At 36.1% G+C, this 12,708-nt stretch overlaps 1 protein-coding gene across 3 annotated transcripts in view; it reads left to right on the top strand.

Annotated features, from left to right (window-relative positions):
• The window catches only part of LOC149246764 (uncharacterized), a 341,537-nt gene extending 334,456 nt beyond the window's left edge, over nt 1–7,081 (top strand). For all 3 annotated transcript variants that reach the window (XM_089458019.1, XM_089458018.1, XM_089458020.1), the window contains 2 exons: nt 6,119–6,252; nt 6,415–7,081. In XM_089458019.1, the coding sequence (XP_089314145.1) occupies nt 6,119–6,252; nt 6,415–6,621 (341 nt within the window). In that variant the 3' untranslated portion in view covers nt 6,622–7,081. The remainder of the gene's footprint in view (nt 1–6,118; nt 6,253–6,414) is intronic.
• Nucleotides 7,082–12,708: the final 5,627 nt, after the last annotated feature.

Below are 12,708 nucleotides of genomic sequence, written 5' to 3'. Positions count from 1 at the left end.
CAACATAACAATAATAATATAAGGGCACAACAATAACAATAGTGGGCTTCTATGGGGCACACTAATAACAATATGGGGACAATAGAGGCACAATAATAACAATAAGGGTTACAATGAGAATAGTAATGGGGGAATCACTAGTATTATAGGGACCTAACATCCTTTGTGGGCCCCCCGCTAAGCTTTCAATTTTCCCTCTCACGCATTTCGAACTATTGGCTTAGGGAGTGCGTATTTCGTTGTGTGGGTGGTCCCACATGCTGCTAACAAAATCCCAAAGTAGCTTACTTCTATCTCCTAAGTCTTCTAATAAAAATGAAATGGGCCCCATCACCTCCAAAATTGGCCCAAAAATGTAGAAATTAATCCTATTCCAAAATAATTTAGGAAGGGACATTACACTTGTTTTGTCTTCCTTCTAGGCCTTACAGCCCTCTTGAAATGCACCTATAGGATTTGGCCTTCTTCCAAGGAACCTACGGTCTAGTCATGGGAGATTCAAGCCTTCAATGCATGCCCTGAACTTGCTCTCTGAACTCAGCCAACCTCCTTCTAGTCCTGCACAAAGCCAAACCACATAAATGCACCAAAACTTGTCCACTCCTTCACTTGGTCTGCATCCTCTACATCTGTGGCTGCCTCAGGTAGCTTTCCTCGTGTTTAAATTGCACTCTGTTACAATCTTATTCTTCCTTTCTTTCCAGGTAAGAAGCTTGGTCCTATTCAACATGTCTGCTTTATTGATGTAGGTTAGACCTTCTTCTTTAACTGCTTCATTTATGTCTCAGAAAAGTGCTCCTAAGACTTCAGATTCTTTGTCACAGTCCTGTCGAATTACCCTCACATCACTGCTGCATTGTCAAGGAGATGAATTTTGCACCACTTTGAATTTGTCATAGTAACTTCGTATCTCAGTCCAGAAGGCTCAGATCATAATAATTTAGATCACAGTCCATGACAACTTGTGTAGGAAAATATTTTGGAGAAGCATAACAGTATTGCCACTTTGCTTTACAATCATTGCATTGAATCATGTCTCTGTCTTGCATCATGAATGTGTCAACCGTAGGAAGAGTATCTCGTATCTGCTGTTGGAGTATAAAGAATATCATTGCATCGCGCAGAAGGGAACTTATATCATTGTCTTGAACATAAAACTTGCTTCAGAACTTTTCGAAGCCCATTCTTTCGAAATCCGACTTTGTTTTATGAAGATGTTGATCCAAACTATTGTAACAAAACTTGGATTGCTTGAGAATACTATCTTGATAATTTCTGATCACTGTAGTAGTTCTGATCAAACACCTCCTGAAGCTTACTGATATCATATATACATACTGTGACTTGGATTACAGACATACTTATAATCTTGGCAACAGTAGTAGACTTCGAATCATACCTTTGCAACTCAGATCATGCCATTTATACCTTAACAACTGAAGTTTACTAGTATCATACAGAATTCAGATCTCTGTCAAGAGGAAGAAATTGGATCTTGTTTTGTGCCCAACATCATAGGTACCATTCCACAGTGAAACTTGTTTCCTTATCCACAGAGTTTCTCATTAAATTAAAGTGTAATCACTGCATTTATTCTGAAAAGAAATTGCCATAGAACTTCGCCTTCAATGGAGAAACCGCTGTAGAAGTATCTTCATCTATGCCAACAAGAGTGATCTTCTAGCCTCCTTTTACCGACCTTAGCTCTGACACCGTGTTGGAAAATCAAGGTATTTGTAGATTAATGTTGATTCTCCTTACTTGATAATTACTTGTGACATTTGTTGGCATTTTACTTCTTCATCAAGCAATGATCAGAAACATGAAGATCACAATAACACAAAGAACGCAAGATATAGGCTCCATGCCAGGGAAAAATCTCACTATTGGGGAAAACTCAAACAATCCTCTTCTTAAAGAATCAGATCAAAATGAGATTTCCAAGACCGAATAACCAACACCAAGACTTCCACCAAGCACGAAGTCAACCTTCCAAAAGATCTTCTCCAAACAAGAAAACGTCTTCCAAAGTCAACAAAGGTCAACCTCTTCAAAGTTTGTTCCAATCAAAGTTTCAGGCCTCAATTTAGGTCTCCAATTTCGGCCTGCAACTTTCAGCCCTGCAATTCGCATAGAAACCCTAGACTTTCGCACATGTAGGCAGAAATAGGTCAAATTTCAGATCTTCTTCCTTTTCTTGGTCTTTCTTCTTATTTCTTTGTCCTCCGCTCTTGATTTATTCTTGTCTAGGTGCAAATCGAACTTGTTTGTGATTGATGTCCAAAAGTCTAAGTCTCTTCCCTTTTATACCCCCTTTTCAAGGGGTCAAATAGGCCTCTTCTAGGCCGACTTTCACTGGCAGGGCCAACTTGGTCTTGGGAGTCCAAATTGACTTTACAAACTCAAATAATGTTTCTTTCTTAATACAAATTGCCCAATTGGGTCTTATACATATGACAAAGACTCTTTTTGACTCATTAAACCCTAGGAGCATGAAGAACATGCTTGACCTAGACTTGAGCAGGAAACCCATGCTTAAATAAAATTATTTTTCTTCTCTTACATAAAATACAAATTGATACAAGTACAAAGATAAATATGAAGACCGGACCTGGTTACTTTTCAAACAAAACAATAGATCTCTAATGCCCTTGAGGAACTCAAAAAATTGAAACATGGCTTTTCTTCCTCTCATTGAGTAGGCTAGTTTTGACATAATGCATGTCAAAAGTAGTCCATCACTACCCTTGATTTGTCCCTGGAAAACTTGTAGCACCTATTGACCAACTTTAACCAACCATAACTTGAGCATGCCTTTACCAAATGGAAAATATTCCATGTGGCATGTCATCCTCTCATCGAAATGAACAATTTGAGACCATGTTGACTTTGGACTTTTTGTACCACTTCGCATTGGGAAAAGTGAATTGCCTTGGGGAAGCATGAAATGTCATTGACTATGAGACTGCCATGTTTGAGAAACATCTAAGAGATACTACACCAAATCCAAGGCCACCTACAGAGTCAATAGACTCGTAACCATGTGGAAAGAACATAGGCACACTTGACATGGGCTAGGCTAGTTCCTATGCTGGTGATCGCCTCTACAAAAGCAAGGTTCCTCTAAAACCATGAATCTTCATGTAAGCCCATCCAAGGTCCTCCATCTTATTTAGGACGAGAGGAACATAGATGAACTCAAAGGGATTGGCCATGGTTTGACCAACAAGGTCTAGACTTTAGGATACCTGATACTTTGCCTCAGATGGTTGTTAGATGGCTTTAACCTATGACCTTGGGCTTACAATGATGTGCACTGTGAACAAATGTTGCATGAATATGTAGGTACCCCTGTTAGTGTAAGGGCTAACAGACTCATTTGACTTGCACTCCATGAAACAAGAATATGTTGCCTATTTACCATCTTAGCCATCTAACCCCACTTGTTTAAAATAGCATTTTCACCAATGTCCTTTGATGTTGTTGAAAATGATCTCACCTTCTCAATAATTCGCATGATCACAAGGAACAAGAATATGCCACTGAATCTACCATGTACTCTCCCTAGCACCACCTACTAAAATAGCATCCTCACAAAAAACATCACGTCATTAAAAATGATCCCAACTGACCCATATGGCAGTAAGGAACATGGATGTATCATCAAATATTTGCATGCAAGCTCTAGCATTCTAAACTAGAAGCTAGCTAGAATAGTATCATGTACTATGTTAGCTTTCATGGTTTTTCTAGAAGTGTTTATACCTATGTTGCATGAAACTTCTAGGAACCCAACATTTCGTGCCGTACCCGTACCCGAAACTTTGAAACTTGACGGAAACTTGACCATCATGTACTCATGTATGAGAGTTAATATAGACTTTGTTTTCCTTATAGATTGTCATCTATGGGTCTTATTCACTAATTTCTTGCAAGATAATGCATTATTCACTTATTTATGACCTTTTTTATATATATCTAGACATATATGACATTTCAGCTGACGTTTTGGTCGACGTTTCCATTTTTGGGAGGTGACGTTTCTAAACGTGCCCATTTAGGAAACTCTGAAACGTTTCGGCATTTCGTGCAACTTAGGTTTATACGATGGTTGGGGTTGTTGCATGAAATGTGGGATACATGGTGTATGATCAGCCCCTTGATGTTCTGTAATTAATTCCCACATTGGAGGTGGTTTACTCAATGGTTTCTTGAGCTTAGTTGAGTGCTTGCATGTTAGTGTTCCTTAGGGCCTTGAAGATCTTCAGACAGCTTGCTGACATTCTACATGTTGGGCACATGGAGGAGGTTGCTTGCTTGGAGAATGGCCTGCTTTGGAGTCTCGACAAGGAACATTTGGCATCCTAGAGGAGGGCATTGGGCCCTAGATAGCATGGGGTAGCATGATACAGGGGGAATGGACCTAGTGGAGTACATGGCTTACAAGGTTGATTGTAGTCATTGGAGGCTTGGAGGAGTGTTGAACTTTATCTTGTGGAGTGCCCTTGCATTTGGAGCATTACTTGTAGACACCATCACCTTGGAGGTCAGGCATGTGTATTGTTGGAGTGTAGTGCTCTAGGGCAAAGACAATGGTGTATGTGTGCTCCAACTACTGTGTTATTTACAAGCAGAGGGAAGAGTTTAAATATTGTCAGCTGTTGCTTTTGTTTATGTTTATATTTCATAATTTCCCTAAGGCTGAAAATGTGCAGCATTAAGATTTGATAAACTTCTAGTTAAGACGTGAATTTTCTATTTTGCATTGATTACCATATATTTAGAAGTTTATACATACTATCCCCATGGAAACAGTGATCTTTGAAACTTAATTCCTGTAATGAAATTGAAATCCTGGAAACTGAAATCTAACAACTCTGCCATAAAGGATCATGTCCATAAGATTGTCTGAGAATGAATGACTCTATGAACCGTTGATGCAGAACGAGCAAGATGAACTAAGCAGAAGTCCAACCTGATCCTGAATATGCTTATGAACAATAATGAAGTTAACACTCGAATTCACCATTCGTAAATTCATTGTTAACAAAAGCCATTGTCCCTGTTGCTTCTAACACAGCGTCCTTTGATTTAGACAGGTTATCTGAACCTGTTGTCCTTGTTTGCCTGATAAAGCTGAATCGATGGTTTCCATCTCTTACTTTTGGAGGTGTCATTGGGAGGTTAAAAATGTACTATGATGAAAAGGCGTTTCATTTTTTAATGGCGTGTACCATATCTAGTAGAACAAAGTTGTATAATCCGCTACTAATAGTAGATGTTGGGTAAGGTTATAGTCTGTTATTTGCATATGAGTAGGGAAACTAGAAGTGTGAGTCTGTCCAGTAGGTTTTCTGATGCCAAAAATAAGAAAGAGGAGATCTCTCCTGTGCCTCTCACGGAGGATCTGGTTTTCATTTTTTTGGAATGGTTAAATGGTACCCTAAAACTTACAAGAGCCCAAGTATATCACAGCTGAGGATGGTGTATCTGTGTATTGTATTGATAATATAAACATCTTTTTACTTACTAAAAAGAAATAGGAGGCCTGATGCAATGATGCAGAAAATTGGAAGTTTCCTCCCAATGATAGCTACCAACTTCAGGAAAGGCTCTATAGCACTAGGCCAAGTCATCCAGGGTCTTGCAGAGAATTGTGAGCACGGCAAATTACAGCTAACATTGGGGAAATCCTATGATCTACATGTCCGTTTTTCTATTATTTTCAAGCCTGTTGATTTTAGCAGCCACTAAATAAATACTCTTGCTAATTTTATGAGTTTGGGAGCTTATCTAATTATTTTGTCTTTTCAATATTACTTCCTAAATAGCTATAAATTTCCATGAATCTAGTCCTTGATGACGCTAGCTAACACCCTGCTGTAGGAATCTAGTAGGTGCCTCTAAAAATGACTTTGGTTTTGTTTCTTCCACCCAATACTTTCGTAAATTCTCAGTTTTCTCTGCACACACGCATGAAATACCGATAATCTAGTATGCTATTGAACTTTGAAGTTAGTAAAGGTAAATGTGGAAAGTTCACTACAGTACATAAACACATACTTGGAAGAGAAGGTTTGCGATGCATGGCTGTTTTATGTTTGTTTGACTTTTGCAGAAAGATTACATGTGGCATCATGGGGAGCAATAAATTTGATTGAAGAAACCATTGAAATGATATTAGCCATTCCAAAGACAACATTGCATGAAATTATGGGGTTGTCAAGCTTGCCTAGAAATTATTATTTGAAGGTGAATTACAGATTAATTCCTCTATACATCTTTTACGTTGTATACTTTCACTAATCTATAACTAGTCACGCTAGTAAAATACAGACTAAAATGTAGTGTAATATTTAGCATTCTTTTCAATGAAACGTTAACTTATTTCTGGAATGCTAATGGTCTCAATAGATTCCAATCAAAGGTACATTTGATCAGCCACAGATTGATTGGAATACTGCCAGTTTCAACATTGTACAGCTCATGTTGCAAGAGAGGAGCAATAAATTTATGAAGAGCATTTTGAAAGAATTTAGCCCTCTTGAAGAACCTATCCCAGAGCTGAATAGCTCTTTGCCTTGGGGATCAAGGAAGGATTCAACTGCAAAGGAGAAATAATTGGATGAAGTATGCTCACAAAAGAGACCGTTACTTTTATTTCCAAGACGCAGTCTAGTACATGGCAGGTTTCTGCGGAAACAACAAATGAAACCATTTATGAACGACCTTGTAAAAATATGCACCAATATCTAGTAATCGTGAATGTCTTCTGTAAGAAATGGAGGTTTTTTAACTTACAATGACATCTTAAAGACAGCTTTTGTTCAGATGCTTTTAAACGTACTCGACGAAGCTTTTGTTTAGATGCTTTTAGACGTACTCATGTTAGATAAGATTATTAAAAATAATGTATTCTTTAGATTAAAAAAAAATCTATCCACTCTGTGAATCATTTAGATCGTTACTAGATCTAAGCAAGTGACGTATATTTCCTTACATCACTGATAGGGATATTCTCAATCTGTGCTTTATTGTTCATTACCAAGTTAAGGGCATTGAATTGATGCCATTTATATTAGTTGTCTTAGAACCAATTTACGTTAGTTGTCTTAGAACCAATCTCTAATGCTTGATCTATTTCTAATTTATTGCTTAATCTCACTATTGTACATTGACCTATCCATACCGGTAATTTTGGGCCAATCCTTTAATTTTACATTGTAGTCTCTTTAATATTATCAAATTTAATTGTGGATGCAATGATTCAGATTGAAACATATGTCAATGTCGGTTGTAAATCACTTGAATCCTAAGTCACAGGTTCCCCAAATTTGAACCTTAAAAATTACGCAAACCTCAAAAGAAAATATAATTCGTTGAGTTCAGTAATGAAATTCACCTCTATTGAACCATACAGTGTGGTTTTGAAGAGTGAAAGCCTTTTTTTCTTTGTAAATTCTTTAAAAGAAGTGAAAATACTCCTAGACTTTCCTCGACTTACGATTTAGCTCGAATATCCGTGCACTCCTTTCCATCTCAATGACCATGTGTAGATGATGGTTCATCTATTAGTTGTGATTGTGCAACTGTCCCAACAAGTATTCCTTTTTTTTTTGCCGTTGGTAATCCTTTGATTGTGCAACTATGTTGAAGAGTATTCCTTTATATGTTACCAACTTCCAAGCATTCATCGCATTGTGTCACTTTGCTATTGTGCCGGCAAGTAATCTGGTGACTATGCAACAGCGCTTGAATTTTTAAGAGTGATTGTTTAGATAAGTTGTGACTCATAGGATGGCTATAAGGTATACCTTTTGTGCTTTATAACTATATATTATAAAAAAAAAAAAAAAAAATTAAAGGAAAAATTGTAATTCTATTTATAAACAAATTATGTGCGACATTAAAATGGTGTCCACTGGCCTTCCAAAACTACAATTCTTCACACCTCACTATTAATTCATACATATCAAACTGTATCATCAAAAATAGTCTAGTTTCTTGTCTCAAACAAGAAAACATAATGGTTAGACCATTCAAAAAGTAAAAGATATGAAATAGTTCATTGTCTTAATGTGGTAACATGTAACATTATAACCAAGGATCAGGAGAAAAATCACTTGTGTACCTATTATTTAGGATGGACATAATCAAAGCATCATGCTCCAATTGAAATCCTTCTTTTGAGAGGGCATTTGCTATCATGTTCCTATCTTTACACATGAGTGAAATAGATATGTGAGAAAGCTTTCGTTTGAGTTTGAGTATCATCATATAGGGGTTGTAAAGTGAAATTTCTGTTTGAAACTTCCTTTCATAATCATTTGATAACCATTAGTAAGTTGCTAAAAAATTGCAATTGTGAAACCCCGTGTTTTGATAACTTAGTGAGTCACCAAAAATTTGCAGTCGTGAAACCCTATGTTCTTGGGTCACTTGTAGGATTAGTTTGAGTGCCACTAGTTTGCAGAAATTATTAGATTCTTGTCCTATTCCATCTTTGAATGATATATAGTGATTAGGAGAAAGATATAAGATTCATTTTGCACCTCCTTTTGGAGGACTTCCATGTGAGGCACCATCAAAGGATTTCCAAAGAACAGTGTTATTAATGACCTCTTCTTATAGTGCATTTTTTTTTTTCCTCAACCTTTCGGTAAGCATTTAGGAGTGATTTAGGGTATTTAAAGACTGAATTGGATATTTTAGAAGGGGAGTCTCCTTTCCTTCAAATAGCTTTAGCTTTCTAGCAAGCCATGCTCTCCAAGCTATATTGAGTGGGAGAATGTTAATCTTCGTTATGTCCTTTTTTCAGAACCTTGATTTAAAATATTCTTCTATATCTATGTCTGAGTCATATTCTCCGAGCTATGTTGAGTGGGAGAATGCTAATCTTTGATGTTTACTTTTTTCAAAACCTAGCTTCTTCCATATCTTTGTCTTCCTAGAATTCTTTTAACCTTGTAATGCTTTCCGCTTCTTTCCATACCTCTTTTGTAAAAGGGTAGGCCATAATTCTATATTCTATGGCTTCCTTCACTTGTTGGCATACACCACACCAACCTTGGCCATTGTAATTTTATTTTTGGAAGGACATGTAAATTTCTCCATCTCTCCACCACCAAACATGTTGTCCCTCCAATCCTTCCTCTACAAGTGCTTTGTAGCCTTGTTTAAGTACATATTATTTAATGGGATTAAGGGACAATAATAGTTTATCATCAATTTCTCTTATTTTAACATTGTTGTCTTTTAAAAGAGCTATATCAATATTCCATGTGTCTACAAAATCATCTCCTTGACCATCCTCCTAGGTGAGCTAGTTGATGCTAGATTGTACAACTTTCCTAGTTCACAATTTGTCTAAGATTATAAAATCCTTTATTTCTGAGTCCTTGGATCAGTCAAGAATATATTATGTGCAAGACCTTACTACCTATCGAAAGGTCAAGGTCAATTTGTACTTTATCACCTTTACTCACTTTTTAGATCAACTAATTACCTACCAAATGAAAGGTTGAATTCAAAACTTTCCAAATAGCTTTAGTGACTTAGACCCACAATCCCTTTCCTTGTACTAACCTTCACACATTCATTGGAACTAGGCCATTAGAGAAAGGGAAGTGATTTTTTAGACTCCATCCCCCACTTTCTTTTGTCATAATAATTTTTTCCACAATGGCAATATAAGTACCATTTGTAGCACAATTTTTTGATAATTTGGAGGACACTTTCAACACCTAGGCCAAAGAAATTTGGTGTACTAGTATAGCTTCTAAAATTATGTTAACAAGTACTATCTACCCCCCTCTAGAATCATCCATTGCACTAGGTGTTTATTCTCTTTTCCACTTTGGTAATCAACCACTTCTAATCACCTCTCATACTGGTTAGGTTTTAAATGGAACCCCAAATACTTTAAACCCTAGTCTAGGTCAATCACCTAGTAAGGAAATAAATGGGAGAAGTATCCCTAATCTTGTTTAAATATACCCCACATGGAGATAGTGGATTCGTCAATATTGATGATCATACATGTAGCTTTACAAAACAACTTCAAAATATTTTTTAATTTTTCAACAATCCTTTTAGTACCTTATCAAAAAATGATAATATTATCTACAAACAGGAGAGTGTGATATTACAAGCTAGACCAATACATATCCTTTTGAAAGAACCACTTTTTGAAACCTATTTTATTAGTCTACTTAATCCTTCAATTGTTAAAAGGTGTTGAGAAATTTGGGGGAAGCTAGATTAGGTGATTTCTCTTACTTTGATAATTGCTTGTGATGCATTTTAACGTAACTTGATTAGCTTCCTCTTTCACTTGATTATTATTATGTTCTTATCATCAAACAACTTCCAAACTATGAAGATCAAATCATTAAATAACTACCAAACTATGAAGATCAAATAGGCAAGAGGACACAAAATGTAGGCTGCAAGCCAAGGCCAAAACATCTCCTCTTGAAGGAAAACCTACAAGAATTCTTCTCTTCTTATAGAATGTTCAGATGATGAATTCCAAGACCTAAGACCCTTGTCTAAGACACCTCCAAGACCAAGTCAAACTTCTCCTTCTTGATGAAATCGTCTTTCCAACTACTTTGACCTAACAACTTCTAGCAATTTTGGCCCAACAACTTCCAACAACTTTGACCCAACAACTTCTAGCAACTTCGGCCCCCAACAACTTCCAGCAACTTCAACCTTCCAAACAATTTTGACCTAGCTCCAACGTTGACTTCCCAACAACTTCTTGTGCAACTTCGACTTCCTAGCAGTTTCTTTTGTAAGTTCAACTTCCCAACAGTGTCTTTTGTAACTTCGACTTCCTCGACAACTTTTGTAATTTTGATCTAACAGCTACTTTAGAAACCCTAACACAAGAGAGAGAGGTCCAAAACTTCGATCTTGCTTCTCTTTCTTCTTTTCATTGATTTTCGTCATTTTCCAACTTCTTTCTTGAGGAGATCGAACTTTCTTTCTTGCTTGTCGAATGTCACTCCAAATGAAGTCGAGGTTCCCTATATATATGCTTCTTAGGAGGTTGAATTGTTGTCTATGAGGCCAGCTTGATCCTTCTTGTAGGTTGACTTATTTGACAAGGTCTTGGAGGGTCTTTATGACACTTTTGACTTTACAAAAAAATTCTTTACAAGATACAACATGCCCAAAGGGGTCTTACATGTATGACAATGACTCTTTTGACTTGTTGACTCAATAACAAGCCCTAGAAACACTTAATCGGTGTTTGATCTATAAATAAATTTATCTCGAGTATGAAACCAATGCATCAAGAATGATAGTAATAAATTTATTTTCTCTTTAATATCAAATATATAAAATCATGATTACAATAGACATTATGAAGACCAAACCTAGTTACACATTTCAAGAAAGGAATAGGAGAGGGGAGAGGGACATTGCTTTCGAAGGTTTCTACTATGTATAAAGAAGGGAGATGCAATATCATTGTTCATTAGAGGAAATTTCAAAATAAAAGTGACCTCCTAATGAAAAATAATAAAATAAGAGAAATTTTAGAGGGAAAAGAAGAAAACTTTTTTTTTAATTGTATTTTTGACTTATCTCTTTGTAGGTTTACTCAAATTTCAAGTGTAGATAATTGTTGGATGCATAATTAAATTCCACATCCAACGAGTATTCATTATGCATACTTTTGAGAAGACCCGCAATGATGAAAATTGAAGATACATTAAAAAACGTGTTGAACACGTTTTTTTAATTTATCTTCAATTTTTATCAAAGTGGGCCTTCTCAAAAATATATACAAAATGGGTACTCGTTGGATGTGGAATTTAATTTTGCATCAAACGAGTGTCTACACTTGAAATTTGAGTAAACCTATAAAGAGATAAGCCAAAAATAAGTTGTTGTTGTTGTTTTTTTTTTTTTTTTTTGTTCCTCCAAAATATTTACATGCACCTCTTTTTAAATTTAAAGGATTTTGATTGGTTTACATATTATGACATGAAAATTTCATGGGCACTTTTACGCTGAAATTTTTTCTAATGTTAGATGACAAAGAAGACAAATATAATACATCTCATCACCCAAAACACAAATTGATGACAAAAACCTAACTGGATAAGAATCAATCTTAGGTACAACCAACTCGCCCTCTCATAGGCTTTAGAGAGGTCCACTTCAATTACCAATGATATTTGATTTATTATCTCAATTGAATGTAAGCTTGCTTATGCTATTCAAACTAGTTTGTGGATTTGTCTTCTCTAAAAACTCAAACTTCTCTCGGTGATTTTTTTCCATAATATCCTTTTTATTCTTCTGGCAATAACTTTGGAAACAATTTTGTAGATATAATTATGTAGGGATATTGGCCTAAATTTTTTAAAGGATTACGGATTACGCTTTTTAGGGGAACAAGATTATAAATGTAATTTTGTAGTTCCCAAGCATTTTTCCAATGGTTTCGGTGGCCTCTGATGCCCTTCTTAAATCTTCTATGAATTCATAACATCTTAGAAAGAATTCCATTGGGGGTCTAAATAGCCTTGGGCTTTTATCTCTTTGGAAGTCTTATAAAATTTGTTACAATTCATCCTTTCCCATTTCTTTCATTAGTTTCAGATTGTCCTCTCGATTGACAAAATTGGGGAAAGAGTTGGAAAGCGTAATTACTTAAGCAATTGTAGCTTAGGAGTCCTCCCTAAAGAG

The sequence above is a fragment of the Pinus tabuliformis genome, chromosome 7 (genome assembly GCF_031772625.1).
Source record: "Pinus tabuliformis cultivar Carrire ecotype Pingquan chromosome 7, CPIR1, whole genome shotgun sequence".
NCBI lineage: Eukaryota > Viridiplantae > Streptophyta > Pinopsida > Pinales > Pinaceae > Pinus > Pinus tabuliformis.
Note: the sequence above shows the minus strand (reverse complement) of the source record. Positions and strands in the feature narration are given on the sequence as shown.